At 44.1% G+C, this 16,811-nt stretch overlaps 1 protein-coding gene and 1 long non-coding RNA gene across 7 annotated transcripts; one reads left to right on the top strand and one right to left on the bottom strand.

Annotated features, from left to right (window-relative positions):
* TIRAP (TIR domain containing adaptor protein) lies at positions 1–5,108 on the bottom strand. 5 transcript variants are annotated; one of them, XM_023239286.2, is made up of 4 exons: positions 4,975–5,108; positions 2,704–3,308; positions 2,027–2,150; positions 1–1,613 (listed from the first exon to the last, which is right to left on the bottom strand). In XM_023239286.2, exons 1-3 carry the CDS (start codon positions 5,036–5,038, stop codon positions 2,076–2,078), a joined length of 744 nt encoding a protein of 247 aa, XP_023095054.2. In that variant the 5' UTR covers positions 5,039–5,108; the 3' UTR covers positions 1–1,613; positions 2,027–2,075. The 5 variants fall into 5 exon arrangements, 4 of the variants coding, with proteins under 4 accessions (XP_023095054.2, XP_011284798.2, XP_023095055.2 ...); XR_006586095.1 differs by having other exon boundaries at positions 2,718–3,308; XM_011286496.3 differs by having other exon boundaries at positions 1–2,150.
* LOC123380396 lies at positions 4,942–7,783 on the top strand. 2 transcript variants are annotated; one of them, XR_006586097.1, is made up of 3 exons: positions 4,942–5,078; positions 5,520–5,605; positions 6,376–7,783. It is a non-coding gene; the product is annotated as an uncharacterized LOC123380396 (long non-coding RNA). The 2 variants fall into 2 exon arrangements; XR_006586096.1 differs by having other exon boundaries at positions 5,520–7,783.
* Positions 7,784–16,811: the final 9,028 nt, after the last annotated feature.

The following is a 16,811-nucleotide window of genomic DNA, read 5'->3' as shown; positions in this document are numbered from 1 at the left end:
TAATAGGTAAAAGGTTTTATATTAAAAAATAAAGCATTCTGTTCTTTAAAAGATACATTTTTTGGGAAAACTTCTAAAAAGATACATAGTTTGATATGTAGGAATAAAATAATGCCTGGGATTTGCTTCAGAGGGACCTGGTGGGGAGGGAATGAGTGGGGTGATTGTTGATATCAGCTTAGCTCTGAGTTGGTAATTGTTGAAGCCAGGCGATGGGTATATGGGTATTGGTCAAATTTTTCTCTTTGGTTTATGACATACAAAGAATTTCTCACACACACACACCAAAACAGTTTAAAAAGAAGAAAAGAATAGGATACCAGTTTTCACCCACCAGGTCAACAAACATTTTCCAATCCGATAATTCTAAGTGTTAGTAAGAACATGAAAAAGTGGGAAATCTCACACACTAATGGTGGGAACATACACTGACACAACCAATTTGGAAGAAAATTTGGCATTTTCTACCGGAATTGAAGATGTGTATTTACTACCCAGCTGTTCCCCATCTAGGCTAAGTCCTAGAAAATCTTGCTCATGGAAACATGCACAAAAATGTTCATAAACTCATTGTTTTTACTAGCAACAAATGGCAAACAACCAAATGTCTGTTTGTAAAGGAATGTGTGACTAAATCGTGGTATGTTTACATAATAGAACCATAGTGAAGTTCCTGGTGTTCGTTACATGCATCCACATGGATAAATCTTAACATGGTTAAAAAAAAAAAAAAGAATTTGTAGGATACGAACATTATAATACCACTAGATACAGTACAAAACCATGTAAAAGTAAATATGTTCTCAGGGATGTATACGTGAAAAGCTAACAATGATGAATTCAAAATTCAGAAGGGTGATTGCTTCTGATGGGAAAAGGGAGGAGAATGTAATTAAAGGCACAAAGGGAGTACCATAGGGATTGTAAGGTTGGGCTTCTTAAGCTGAGGGGAATATACAGGAGTGTACATTATATTCTTGAGTCTTTTTGTATGCAATAAAATAATGCATTATGAAAATAGAAAATGTTTTCACAGTATATACAAATGTCAAATCATGTTTTATACCTGAAACTAATGTTAATATATTAATTATATCTCACATATATATATATACGTATATATATGTGTGTGTACATATATATATATATATATATATATATATATATATATATATGAATTTTTCCAGTAAAAGGAGGGGACGTGGTAGGGAGAAGTGGCACAAAAGTATACATCAGGGGAATGTATTCGAAATTCATTTCGGTTCAACAACAGACTTATTGAGAACAGGTGAATGAAACCTTGTCCTACAAGGCCCACAGTCATCTGCCAGAAGAAGACAGCTCATCTCTCTCAGTGCAGACGTAAAGAAGCTTGTAAAAGCTTGGCTTCTAGTCAGACCTCTGATGAGGCCCCCATGAGTCAGAGCATCGGTGGGTGGGCTTCTGACCCAGGGGCAGGGTCTGAGCTTCTCCTTGCCTCCACCCCTGCTGCTCCCTGCCACCTCCTGTCTATTCAGAATGGTTTCTAGATGTGTCTTAATGACACGTGCAATAAAAATTCAGGACAGCGCTGAATGCATCTTTCGTGTAGATTTCTGAAGTGAACAACGTCCCTGGGAAAGAGAAGGGCAGTAGTGTGAGTGTGAAGGATCGGTACCTGTTGCTTTCTCCTGATGCCAGGCAACTGGGGACACCATCCCCTCTGAAGCATGCGGTGTAGGCTTCTAGCCCATGAATCAGGTAAGTGACCTTTCCAGGGGAAGATGTAGGCATGTGCCCGGGCTTCATGTGTCCAGTTGGGCCGGAGGCAAAACACTGGTGATCATCGTGGTATCAGCACCTCCCACCACCTACAATTTCTGGCTTCCCCATGGCCTTCCTGGGGAGTCCCCAGTTTCCTCATGCCTTCCTCAGGGGGAGTCCCCAGCTTCCCCATGGCCTTCGTGGGGGAGTCCCCGGTAATGGGTGCCTGATGGGCAGTCTGAGCCCAGGATCACATACAAAGTGCTACAGACTGGTTCCTTACACCTCGTCACAGCTGCCGGAATCCAAGACCCTGTGAGACCCTGGGCTCTCTAACTCGATTTCCGGCTTTGCTCCAACTTTCTGGGTCCCATGGTGATAGAAGTGTCAGCTGATGGTCTGCAGATCTGAAAGAGACCAAACAGAATGGCAGGGCTTGTCACCCTTCCCAGACCCCAGTATCTGTTTCCCGCAGTGGGTCCTGCCACTTCTACCTTTTATCTATTTCACTTTCCAAACCCACCGTAATAGCAAGTCCCCACCCCCAGATACACAATTCTTTCCTATTATTTTGTACCACTGGCCCTCCTGGCATTTTCCTGGGTCTGGGGGAACATCTCCAACGTGACTTCAGAGAGAGAAACCATTAATACCTACTACTATTAATACCTATAATGATAATGGCTATTTTCTGAAGACTTGACAGGTGCTAGGCCCTGCCCGTTATGAGTACTTTACATGCGCCAGGCCATAGCCTGGACACTTGTTTAGTGTATATACTCCTTTGGGTATATACTGTCCTCACTTTACCAGTGGGGAAACCCAAGTACAGAGGACTTGGAATAACTTCCAGCCTTTTCCAGAGCCTGCATCTTGAGCTACTGGGCTACAGTGACTGTCTCCTAAAAGCCGAAGTCGATCAGATGCTGTGGCCGAAGCCACCTTCCCATTCTCCCTTACCCCTGATAGCTTACAACGCATGACAGCTTCCTTGACTTGGCGAAAGCCACCGTCGGGGCCCCGGCCGTCCACGAAGTACATGAACCGGAGCTCAGCGGGGTAGGCGGCTCTGGCGAGGCCTGACATCAGGGGGATGGTGCGGCCCTCCGCCCCGGGAGCCTCACTCAGGGCCTGCAGCATCTGGTACTTGCACCACGGGTCCTGCAGGAAGCCTGGGGTGATGAGCAGCACGCGGCAGTGACTGTTGCTCAGTGCCTGGCACAGCTCGGACACGATGGCGCCGCCTGGGGTTGCATCCCGCAGCTGCAGGAAGCAGCGCAGGCTGGCGGTGCTGCCTTCCAGGTAGGAGACCAGCTCCTGGGCGGCTGCCAGGTCCTCCTCGCTGTGGCACACACAGACATCGTAGTCCTTGCTCCAGCGGCCGCTGCTGCCGCTGCTGCTGCTGCCGCTGCTGCTGGCGACCACGTGTGTTGGAGACGAGGTTGAGCTGAGGCCCAGGCGTGGGGGGTGGTCCTGGGAGCTCGGCTGTGAGACGTCACTGGAGGGGCCGTCTGAGGATTCCAGTATCTTCTTGGGCTTCTTCGACAGGGCCTGCCTGAACCAGTCTGTGGGGAGAGAAACACCACTCAGGCTTGGTATTCTCACCAGGCTGCCCTGGACAGAGCCCAGCCCAGCGCCCTGCTCTGGCCACCATGCCACATTGCTCTCAGAGACCTACTGCTCTATTTCGTACATCCTGCAGGACTGGCTTTAAGGTCCCATTATCTTCAAACGTTTTGGAAGTCACGAAAACTCTGGCTCTTTTATAAGTCATGAGAATGTAATGAACGGCATGCCGACTAGTGAATAATACTGTCTTCCATATTTGAAAGTTGCCATGAGAGGAAACCTTAAAAGTTCTCATCACAAGAAGAAAAGTTCTGTAATTATCACTGGTAATGGATGTTAACGAGACTTCTGGTGATCGTTTCGCAATATATACAAATACTGCATCATTATGTTGTATACTTGAAACTAATATAATGTATGTTAATTATACTTCAATAACTAAATTAAAAAAAATCCTTTGTATAACAACAATATGAAAATTAAAAAGGGAAAGGAAATAACTCTGACTGTTTCACCCACCTGATTAGGAAAGATGGCTTTGCCCTATTCCAGGCCCTTCGATTTCTGGTACCCTCCGCTTACGCCACCCAGAACTTCCCGCTAGCGCTGACTAGCCAACCATCTGCTGCTAGTCTGTAAGTAGAGCTGTGTTAAGCTGGGAAGAATCAATCAGTCTCCAAACCCACTCTCTGCACTGAGGGGAGGTGGATTTAGATTAAGGTGGGCCACCCGTTATGGGAGGGAAAGAGGGGAGGGATTGGCATCTGTCTGGCCCGGAGGAATCCCAGAGTGTTGTTGCTAAGTGGTGAAACAAAAGCATGGGAGAGGATTACTGCTCGGAGCTCCTGAAGAGCAGAGAGCTTAGTGATTCACAACCTACACTTCGGAGCCAGGCGTAGATTTGATTGTGGACCTACTGCTTGCTTTCTACGTGACCCTACGCAAGTCAGTCTCTGTCTCCATTTCCTCACCTGGAAAATGGGTTCATTTTAATTGCTGTTGAAGATTAATGGAGATAATGCCGTGTCTGGGATATTGTAAGTATTCCATAATGATATCAGCTCAGCTTCTCCAGGCTCTTTAAAAAAAATTTTTTTTAATGTTTGTTTATTTTTGAGAGACAGAGCATGAGCAGGGAAGGGACAGAGAGATCAGGAGACACAGAATCTGAAGCAAGCTCCAGGCTCCGAGCTGTGGCCCAACGTGGGGCTCAAACTTGCAAACTGCGAGATCATGACCTGAGCCGAAGGGAGACGCTCAACCGACTGAGCCACCCAGGCGCCCCTCCAGCTTTTCATAGGGACAGAAAGTTTAATGTTCTGGAGATTTGTTTTCTCACTCTGCCTGGCTCCTTCTTCTGATAGGTTCTGAAAGACTTAGATGACAAGAAACATGATGCTAGGTGCTCAGCACAATGGTTTCCAGGCTAGGAAATGAGCCGAGCACGCGTGCAAAAGCTGTGAGCCCATAGGACTGAATGCTCTATGATGCGCGCCTCTCTCCTCACTCACCACAAAGCTTCTGGGCTCTGAGGTCAAGGCAGGAGGCCTCTATCTTCAGCCTCCCTAGCTTTTCCTGCTGCATTTGGCCCAGGCAGCCTTCCACCTCGCTAACACTCATAGCTGTGAACAAGAACACAATTAGGAGTCTATTTCCACTCACCAGCCATCTTGCCCAGAGGCTTCCTGGACCGGGAGCGAGGAGCTGAGGAGGTTGATGATGCCATAGTGTTGGGCTCAAAACTAACCCCATGAGACCAGGCATTGGTAAAGTGGGAGAAGGGAGGGGACTCAGTCTTGATCTTATGGAACAGCCATCCTATAAGAGACAGAGAGAGAGGATCACAAAAACTGGTCTTACCTTACTCCTAGTCCCAGCGTGTGGGCTGTAGATGTTCTCTCCTCATGCCCGACAGAGGCTCAATCTCTCTAGCCCTCATCCCTATCCCTTATCCACCACTGTGACTGGAGCTGGCTTCCAAAAAAAACCCAGATCTGTGTGATGTGGTGAGACTTACAGAGTAAGGAGTTCAGCATGACCAGTTGAGGGATTGTCCTGTGCTGCCTCTGGCCAGGAGCACCCTGGGGATGTGGGGAAGGGTGGCTGGCACGAAGCCGCCATGGTAAGGACTTCCTGTGTTGGAAGAGCGGGGAAAGATGGCATGGGAGGAGGAGGACCCTGGGCTCATAGGAACACATAACTCTCAGGTCATCCTAAATACCCCAGAAATCAACCTGAAGACTGGCAGAGCAAACTCCACAACTAAAGGGGGAGAAAAGGCCACAAGAAGAAGGTAAGAAGCATGGAGATGTGGTTTGGGGTGGGGGGGAAGGGATCCTGGCTGCTGCAGAAGGGAGGGAGCTGCAGTCACGGAGAACCGTGTGAGAGAGAGAGAAGTTCTAGGAGATGAGTGTCAGGAGACAAGTTGAACGTTTCCCCAAAGCCATTGGCTACTGAAGCAAGAGGAGCTGAATTTCATGAGATTTTGCAACCAGCAGGGCTTAAAGGCTGGAGTTGTAAAGGTTGGAGGGCTTGGCTGGGATAGAGCCGGAGGGCGCTGCCCTGCTCCCAGTGGGCAAGTAAGCAGGAGAGCAATAGGGAACAGTGATCTGAAGAGGGCCTGGGGCACACAAGAGAGATCATTGCTCTTCTCCTGAGAGGCAGTTCACAGAGAACTTTCCTGGAACAAAGGGGCCAGCCAGCACCATTTCCCTCCTCCTCCCCCCTCCCCCTTACCTCAGCGTAAACAGGGAACCACTGGGGGAGGCAGCTCAGAGGGACACTGGCTGCCTAACCTGCTTATGCCTAGCCCCGCTCTCCTGCTCCTCCCTTGCTGTCTGGTGGGACTGCCCCACTCCAGCAAGCATGACTCAGTCCCAGCACAGGGGGCAGAGGGCCCCTGTCCCAGAAGACCAACACAAACCCTTGCCCACACCACATCTCCTGACCAGAGAGTTCTGCCGGGCTTCGGCTCTATTAGAAGTAGTATCAGGTCTCATTTAACAAGCAGACCTAGTTAAAACTTACCATGCTCAGATCAGGACCAAACACTGCCCACTGCAGGCAAGGAGAGCTTCTGCAGACAACTGGCCTGAAGGACAGAGCAGCCAAAACACAGCAGCAGAGTGCATGTAGCACGCACCAGAGACCCTCCCTGAAGCCCCAGGCCCTGGGCACTCCATGACCTCTTCTACACAAGGCCATTGCTTTCAGGAGCAGCAGACATAACCTGCTCTTCTAACACAGAGAAGAAGGCAGAGACTTAGACAAAATGTGAAAATGGAGGAATTTATCCCCAATGAAAGAACAAAATAAGGCCAGAGCCAGAAATCTAAGAAAAACAGGTATAAGTAACCTGTTTAATGGGGAATTTAAAGTAATGCTCATAAGAGTGCTTGGTAGACTTGAGGAGAAAATGGAAAACTTCAAGGAGACCCTTACCACAGAGAGAAGAGAGTTAAAAAAGAATCAGATATTTTAAAAAGTGCAATAAATGAGATTGAAAACACGCTTGATGCAACGAACGGCAGAATGGAAGAAGCAAAAGAACAAACTAGTGACCTAGAAGATAAAGTAGTAGAAAGTAATCAGCTGAACACAAGAGAGAAAAGGATTATGCAAAACAAGAACAGACTTAGGGATCTCAGTGACTTCATCAAACATAATAACATTCATATAATAGGGATCCCAGAGGGAGAAGAGAGAGAAAAGGAAGCAGAAAATATATTTGAAGAAATAGTAGCTGAAAACTTCCCTCATCTGGAGCAGGAAACAGATATCCATATCCAGGAGGCGGAGAGAATCCCCAACAAAATCCCCAACAAAATCAACCAAGGCATGTTGTAATTAAACTGGCAAAATATAGCAATAAGGAAAAAATCTTAAAAGCAGCAAGACAAAAGAAGATGGTTACTTATAAGGGAAAACCCATAAGGCTAGCAGCAGATTTTTCAGCACAAACTCTGCAAGCCAGAAGGTATGATATACTCAAAGAGCTGAGTGGGAAACATCTGCAGCCAAGAATACTCTATCCAGCAAGGCTAACATTCAAAATAGAAGGAGAAGTTTTACAAACAAGAACTTCCTGTGCCAGTGCTGAAATGGGAGAAGGACAGGTGCTATTTGGACAAGTAATTATGCATCCAGGTAGGCAGATGCTGAAGAGCAGAGAAAGAGCACATGCAAGAAACCCTTGGGAGATTTTTCTGCCAGTCTGCCTTCCCTTGAATGACTCCCTCCTTCCACCTATCCATCCAAACACCCATGCCTCCCTCTCTCCCCCCTGCTTCCTCCCTTCCTTCCCCACTCCCTGAGCTAGTGTCGCATAGTGGTGAAGTCTACAGACTCTGCAGGTAGAGTGCCTGGATGCTTACCTCTTATTAACTGTGGCCTTTGGCAAGCTACTTAATCTTGCTAAGCTTCGGCTTCTCCATCTGTGAAATGAAAATAAAACTAGAACTGCTCAGCTTTATTGTGAAGACCACACGAGACAATTTATGTAAAGTGCTAATGGTTCATGGCATAGAATGTTCAGAAAATAGTGTGGGTTAGCATGTATTTAAAACAATCTAGATATTGGAGGGATACATGATGTTCACAGTTTAGAAGACTTAGTAATGTAATCAATTTTCCCCAAACTAATCTTAAGATCAGTGTTATCCAAATTCTGGAATTTGCAGCGGGGAGTGGGGGGGGTGTGTGTGGGATTGTCAGTCTGCTTCTAAATTTAAAGGGATATGCAAAGGACTTATAACCTCTTCAATGTTTCCTGGGATTGTCAAAAAAGCAGAGGCTTGCTTTCTCACTCCAACCTATCTGCAGAGGTCAAAACAGACTCCTGGGAAATCAAAGAGAACTTGTCCTATGAAACACAAAGTAGAAGATAAGTTTCCCAATTGAACGGATGTTATTCAATATTGAGGATGATGCTCTGTTCCTTGCTAAATGCTGAACACCTTTATGCCAAGCCAATGACTATCAGACAAGATACTGATGATTCATGAAACTGTATCAAAGTTCAAAAAAGAGAGGGAGAACTTAAACGCCTGCGGCAAGAGGGGCAGAAAGAAGAAGTGGAATGGGCACAGGAACCAGAGACATACCGAAAGAGAAGAGCAGTAGGCTGCTAAGCTAGCCAAGGGGACACAAAAAAGGTGAAGTCTGGCATGTATATGTGGTTCTTTTGCTACCTCATATTTGGATTTCAGAGAGCCTCAGTGGTGCACTGAGGTTAAGGCAGTGCCTGACGGCCACTGATTTTGAAGTCCTTTTCCAGGTCTGGGGTTGCTGTCCCACAACATCTTCATTTCAACCAATCCAGATGTCCTTTCTCTCCCCCAGTAGTAGACAAAATGTCTCTGGGCTTTTATATCGTTTCAACAGTTTGTCAATTTTGTTTTAATTTTAAAATTCATTATGTGGCCTCGATAGACTTGTAAACTAGAGAACCATTTGATATTTTTAGTGATAGCTTAAAGGTTAGAAATTAACATAATGCTTTAATCTTAACACATGTAGATTTAAAAGTTTCAGTTTCTCATGTTATGACATGACTTGGCCATACATGCTGATTTTTGGTAATTGCCTTTTTTTCATTGCTTGGTTAAGAAATCCAATTGCCCAACCGCATATGCCACTGTAAGTGGGTTGGTACAAGCCCTTTGACTAATGTTATGGACAAGTTTAAACACAGGAAATAACAGCATCTTTGACACAGGATAATTCAGCAAGATGGCAGACAAGTTCCCTTAACCCTATACACTGTCTACTTCCTGGAATCTAACTCCCCACTACACCTTTCTTGTTATCTTTCAGTTCTTGTGCAGCTGAAGTGGTGAGGCTATCACACTTAAATATGCTTTAATCTTTACAAGATTTAGTACTAGTAATATATATTGAGATAGAGGAGACATCGTCGTCAAACAGATGAGCAGATAACGAACCCAAATCTCCAAAAGGAGGGTCTAATCACTAGCTCTGTCTATTTAGGGACTGGTTGTATTGTCTTACATGTAGTCACTTTCCCTTGTGCTTTTTACAAAATTCACAAAAGGATAGACACCTAAGTACCTACCTTGTAGATAATTACAAAGTCTTGATAAAAAAAATTAGTGAAAACTTCTTTTAAAAAAGCAACGGTATTATATCTTTAGTGGTTTTTATTTTTATTTTTTTAAGTTTATTTATTTATTTTGAGAGAGCGTATGAGCAAGGGGGAAGCAGAGAGAGAGGGAGGGAGGGAGAGAGGGAATCCCAAGCAGGCTCCACGCTGGCCATGCAGAGCCTGATGCAGGGCCTGAACTCAACAAACCATGAGCGCATGACGGGAGCTGAGGTCAAGAGTTGGATGCTTAACCGACTGAGCCACCCAGCCCCCCTTCCCTTTAGTGTTTCTTAGAATCCTTTTGCAACGTTATATGTAGAATGTGTTATGTGAGGAAAAATATGAAGTTTCACTGTACAAAATACAAAGTGTATTAAGTATTATCCAATACCCTATTGGGTCTCCAATATCTATTGGTATAGGGAATGTACTGAAACATAGGAAGACATATGATTACGATATGTATCTTACATTTCTGTTAGGCTGGACTCACTTTCTATGGTGGACAGGATAATGGTCCCCGAAAGATGTCCACATCCGAGTCCTTAGAACCAGGGAATATGCTACCTTACATGGCAAAAATAGATTTTGCAGATTAGATTAAGGATCTTGAGGGGTGCCTGGGTGGCTCAGTTGGTTATGCATCTGACTCTTGATTTTAGCTCAAGTCATGATCTCCGTTGGTGAGATCAGAGCCCTGCATTGGGCTCTGTGCTAATGGTGCAGAGCCTACTTGGGATTCTCTCTCTCTGCCCCTCCCTTGCTTGCTCCCTCTCTCTCTCTCTTTCTCTCTCTCTCTCTCCCCCTCTCTCTCTCTCCCCCTCTCTCTCTTTCAAAATAAATAAATAAACATTAAAAAAAAAAAGGATCTTGAGATGTGAAGAGTATCCTGGATGACGCTAGAGGGGAAGGCTGAATGTTATCACAAGGGTCCTTATAAGAGGAAGGCAGGAGTGGGGGGAGGGTTAGAGGAGAAGTGACAACAGAAGCAGAGGTCTGTGTGACATGGGGCCATGGGCGGAGAATGCAGGCAGCCTTTAGAAGTGGAAAAGGCAAGTACATGGATTTTTCTCTAGAGCCTCCAGAAGAACATAGCCCTGCCGATCCATTTTAGACTTCTGATGCCGCCACTGTAAGCTAATAAATGTATGTTGTATTAAGCCACTAAATTTTTGGTGATTTGTTACAGAGCAGTTGGAAACTACTGCACTATCCTTGATTGTATGTCAGGCCGTGAATGGAGCAAGCGTCGAATCTTAAGACTGGTCTGTTTAAAGGTTTAAATTGTTTGAGTTCTTCACTTCTTTGATGAATAAATTATCATCACATTTCACTTGATTTGGACTTTAAATAAAGAATATCGGTTTCAAAGGCTAAGTTTGCTTCTCAAACATTTGCTAAAACACTTGTCGGGCAGGATTTGTTAGGACTTAAAGGACACTGTCACTTAAAAGTGCTCAATTTAACGGGGCACCTGGGTGGCTCAGTCGGTTGAGCAACTAACTCTTGATTTCGCCTCAGGTCATGATCCCACTTAAACACACACACACATGTATGTGTGTCGAGCCCCATGTCAAGCCCCACATCGAGCCCACATCAGTCTCTGTGCTAAGCGTGGAGCCTGCTTAAGATTCTGTCCCTCTCCTCTTTCCCTGCTTGCACTCTCTCTAAAAAGAAACAAAAACAACAATAAAGTGCTCAACTAAATTGTTAATAGCTTGATAGACACAATATTGTGTTTCTCAGAGTGATTTATAGAGCAGTTACTTTATATATGATGTGTACTGTCTGTATATGCATTTATAAGTATATATACACACTACGTATATTTACCATATAAGATGTGTACATGTGAGGTGCCTGGCTGGCTCAGTCGGTAGAGCGTACAGCTCTTAATCTTGGGGTCATGAGTTCGAGCCCTACATTGGGTGTAGAGATTACTTTAAAAAAAGATATTTAAAAATATGTACACGTGAATGTAGCATGTATATGAATATTGTGTCATACTTATGTATGTGCATACGTGTGCGTGTTTAATCGTAACTTAGCAGACTAGAGAGAGACTCCCATTCTGACTTTGAAGAATTTACCAGGAAATTGCAGGCAGCCTCTAGAAGCTGAGTGATCTCTACAATTAACCTCTAGAAGAGAAGTGATCTCCAGGTGAGAGCCAGCAAGAAAACCTTAGACCCGCAGTCTTAGAACCGCAAGGAGATGAAGTCTGCCAACAAAGAACAACCTGAGGGAGCTTGGTAGTGGATCCTTCCCCATTTGAATCCCCAGTGGCACTGTGGCCCCAGCTAAAACCTGGAGGTAAGCCAGGTGAGACCCCAGCAGAAGAATCAGCCAAGCCTTGCCTGGGCCCTTGACCCACAGAAACTACCAGATAATAAATAAGTGTTGGTTTAAAATGCTGAACTTGTAATAATTTGTTACCCAGCCCAGAAAACAAATACACTGATGGTTTAAAATGCCAGTTCCTGTGCCCCACCCCAAATCTACTGAATTAAATCTCTGGGTGTAAAACTTGGGAAACTGATTTTTAAACAGTAACTTCGGAAGACTTGAAAAATGCCAAAAAAGTACATATATGCGCACGTGTGTGTGCATTTAAAAGCACCTGTTTTTATTTTTTATTTTTAATTTTTTTTTCAACGTTTATTTATTTTTGGGACAGAGAGAGACAGAGCATGAATGGGGGAGGGGCAGAGAGAGAGGGAGACACAGAATCGGAAATAGGCTCCAGGCTCTGAGCCGTCAGCCCAGAGCCCGACGCGGGGCTTGAACTCACGGACCGCGAGATCGTGACCTGGCTGAAGTCGGACGCCTAACCAACTGCGCCACCCAGGCGCCCCAAAAGCACCTGTTTTTAAAGATTTAATTATAAGTCAAAAGTATTCTAACTGGTTGGCACAAAAACAGACACATAGACCAATGGAATAGAATAGAAACTCCAGAACTAGACCCACAAACGTATGGCCAACTCATCTTTGACAAAGCAGGAAAGAACATCCAATGGAAAAAAGACAGCCTCTTTAACAAATGGTGCTGGGAGAACTGGACAGCAACATGCAGAAGGTTGAAACTAGACCACTTTCTCACACCATTCACAAAAATAAACTCAAAATGGATAAAGGACCTGAATGTGAGACAGGAAACCATCAAAACCTTAGAGGAGAAAGCAGGAAAAGACCTCTCTGACCTCAGCCGTAGCAATCTCTTACTCAACACATCCCTAAAGGCAAGGGAATTAAAAGCAAAAATGAATTACTGGGACCTTATGAAGATAAAAAGCTTCTGCATAGCAAAGGAAACAACCAACAAAACTAAAAGGCAACCAACGGAATGGGAAAAGATATTCGCAAATGACATATTGGACAAAGGGCTAGTATCCAAAGTCTATAAAGAGCTCACCAAACTCCACACCCGAGAAACAAATAACCCAGTGAAGAAATGGGCAGAAAACATGAATAGACACTTCTCTAAAGAAGACATCCGGATGGCCAACAGGCACATGAAAAGATGTTCAGCGTCGCTCCTTATCAGGGAAATACATATCAAAACCACACTCAGATATCACCTCACGCCAGTCAGAGTGGCCAAAATGAACAAATCAGGAGACTATAGATGCTGGAGAGGATGTGGAGAAACGGGAACCCTCTTGCACTGTTGGTGGGAATGCAAATTGGTGCAGCCGCTCTGGAAAGCAGTGTGGAGGTTCCTCAGAAAATTAAAAATAGACCTACCCTATGACCCAGCAATAGCACTGCTAGGAATTTATCCAAGGGATACAGGAGTACTGATGCATAGGGGCACTTGTACCCCAATGTTCATAGCAGCACTCTCAACAATAGCCAAATTATGGAAAGAGCCTAAATGTCCATCAACTGATGAATGGATAAAGAAATTGTGGTTTATATACACAATGGAATATTACGTGGCAATGAGAAAAAATGAAATATGGCCTTTTGTAGCAACGTGGATGGAACTGGAGAGTGTGATGCTAAGTGAAATAAGCCATACAGAGAAAGACAGATACCATATGGTTTCACTCTTATGTGGATCCTGAGAAACTTAACAGGAACCCATGGGGGAGGGGAAGGAAAAAAAAAAAAAAGAGGTTAGAGTGGGAGAGAGCCAAAGCATAAGAGACTGTTAAAAACTGAGAACAAACTGAGGGTTGATGGGGGGTGGGAGGGAGGAGAGGGTGGGTGATGGGTATTGAGGAGGGCACCTTTTGGGATGAGCACTGGGTGTTGTATGGAAACCAATTTGTCAATAAATTTCATATAAAAAAATAAATTAAAAAAAAAGTATTCTAACTGGTTATTCAAATCTAAAACTTTAGCTGAAGTTCAGCCACGTGGGAACATATCTTACTGATCAAACATGAGTGGGAAACATAATAATGTCTTTTGCAAAAAGTAGCAACTCGGTCTTGGGAAAACACCAGTTTCTTAGTTTTAAAAAATTCTCTTTGTTTTGAAACTATATCCTATAGGTACTAAAGCCCATTTTAACTAAAATAAGGTGAATTTATTTTGTATTTACTTTGCTGTAGATCTGATGTAAATATGCAGGCATTGAATGTAACATAGATTTTGTCAGCAGTAAATCGGTGGATGGATACAGTTTACAAATTATGCCAATTACATACCCTTTTACATTAGTACTCTATTGAGCTTACAAAATGACTGCTTTTTATATATTTCTTAAAAAGGCTTTGGGAGGAGTAGTTAAATAAAAAATACCTAAGATCTTAAAGAAGAGCAATGCTGAGAGCTTCCACCACCAGAATAATAGAGATTATAAAGCAACCATTAAGGCAGCGTGCTAATGTGCACAAGGACAAACAGACGATGGAAGAACAGGGTGTCCAGAAACAGACCCACATCTCTACCGTCTCCTGATTTATGACAAGGCTGACACCGCCATGCAGTGGGGAAAATTGTCTTTTAACAGATGGTGCTGCATCAATTTTGATAGCCTTGTAGAAAAAAATAAATTTGACCCTATTTCACACCACACAAAAAACTTAATTTCAAGTAGATAGAAGTGAGAATAACCATAAAACTTTCAGAGGAGAATATAGGAAATTATCTTCCTGACTTTATCTTCTGATTTATTTAAAATTGTCACGGGGGCAGCTGGGTGGCTCAGTCAGTTGAGCGTCCGACTTTGGCTCAAGTCATGATCTCACGGTTCGTGAGTTCAAGCCCTGCATCAGGCTCTCTGCTGGCATGAAAAGCTCGCTTTGGATCCTCTGTCTCTCCCGCTCTCTGCCCCTCCTCCACAAGCTCTCTCTGTCTCTCTCTCAAAAATAAATAAAAAAAAAATTGAGATATAATTGACATATAACATAATAGTTTCAGATGCACAACATGATGATCCAACGTATGTATATATTATGAAATGGTCACCGCAATAAATCTAGCTAACATCCATCACTACATAATTACACATTTTTTTCTTGTAACGAGAATAAATCCACTCTCTTAGCAACCTTCAAATATGCAATAGTTTTTTTGACTCTAGTAACTATGGTGTAAATTTACATCCCCAGGATTTATTTATTTTATAACTGAGTTTGTGCCTTCTGACTACGTTCACTCATTCTTCCCACCCACCACCCCTTGGGTAAGTAAAGAGTTTTTCAACTGGCCATAAATAATACAACCATCCAGAAAAAAAAAAAAAAAGATACACTGGGCAACATTAAACTGAACTTCTGTTCATCAAAAGATATCATTAAGAGAGTGAAAAGGCAACCTCCTGAGAGAGAGAGAAGATATTTTAAAAATACATATGCCATAGGGGCGCCTGAGTGGCTCAGTCGGTGAAGCGTCGGACTTCGGCTCAGGTCATGATCTCGCGGTTTGTGAGTTGGAGCCCCGCATCGGGCTCTGGGCTGACAGCTCGGAGCCTGGAGCCCGCTTCCGATTCTGTGTCTCCCTCTGTCTGCCCCTCCGCTGCTTGCACTCTGTCTCTCGCATTGTCTCAAAAATAAATAAACATTAAAAAAATACATATGCCATAAATATTTCATATCCAGAATATTTAAGAAGTCTTACAAACTAGGAAGAAACAGAGACAATCTCCTGACAAAATGGGTAGAAGAATTGAACACTTTGCAAAAAGGCTATCCAAATGCCCAGCAGACACATGAAAAGATGCAGATTCATTAGTCATAAGAGGAATGCAAATTAACACCTCAGTGCAACACCACGGCCCATGCACTGAGCAGAGTGGCTACAATGAAAAAGAGGGACCATATCGCGTATTGGTGAAGGTGTGGAGGAATAGGAACTCACACTGCAGATGGGAGTGTAAATTCGTACAACCGCTTTGGAAAACCATTTGGCACGAAACTATGCTAAAGCTGAACACACCCAGCAATTCCACACTTAGGAACATTCCTATCAGAACTGCTTATGTTCACCTGAAGACAAGTACGAGAATGCCTCGTGGCACTATTTCAAAAAATAAAAAAAACAACCCGAACGGGAAACAACCCGTGTCCGTCCATCCAAGTGTCCAGCAGAAAGTAGAAATAAATTGTGCTCTCTCTGTACAGTGCAAAATTATGCATCGGTTGAGAGTAAATGAATTACTGCTAAATGCAACACGGCTGCATCTCACATACTGTCCACGTGTCAAAAGTTCAAAACCAAGTAAAACGATTTTATGATGTGAGAAGCCAGGATAACAGTTGCCCTTAGATGAAAGTAGCCGTGGGAAGTGGACATTGAGGGCCTCTGGAATGCTAGTGGTATTTTATTTATTCTGGATGCAGGTTGCACAGGAAATCCACTGTGTGAAAACTGGGTAAGCTGTAAGGTCGCAATGCAATATGTATTTTTTTAAGTTAAAAAACAAACAAACCAACCAACAACAAACCGGGCACCTGGTGGCTCAGTCGGTTAAGCCGTTAAGTGTCTGACTTCTGCTGTCAGCACAGAGCCCGCTTCTGATCCCCTGTCCCTCTCTCAGTCTCTGTCCCTCCCCCTCTCAGAAATAAACAAACATTAAAAAATAATAATGTTTAAAACACAAACAACCAAACTAGATGCGACTCTCTCGGACAGCCAGTGAATCCTGACCCTAGGTGCCCCCCAGCTTAGGTGTCCTAGCTACCAGAGTACTCCCGGCTGCCCCTCTCTCTCGGTGGCACTTAGCAGGGCGAGTGGTAATTTCTAATTTACCCGTCTCCAGGGAGACGACAGGGCTGAACCTTTCCTGTCCAATGCTGTCACTCCAGCACTGCACAGGTATCCCAGTCCTTGACAGATGTTCATGAAAGGCCTCCGTAGGTCATGAACCCTAACTAAAGCCATCTCCTCGCTGCAACACGCACACACAGACCCATCAGAAGAGCAAAGAAGGATGCGAGGAGACC

The sequence above is a fragment of the Felis catus genome, chromosome D1, assembly GCF_018350175.1.
Source record: "Felis catus isolate Fca126 chromosome D1, F.catus_Fca126_mat1.0, whole genome shotgun sequence".
NCBI lineage: Eukaryota > Metazoa > Chordata > Mammalia > Carnivora > Felidae > Felis > Felis catus.
The sequence above is the reverse complement of the archived record's forward strand: the minus strand, read 5'-3'. Positions and strand labels throughout refer to the sequence as shown.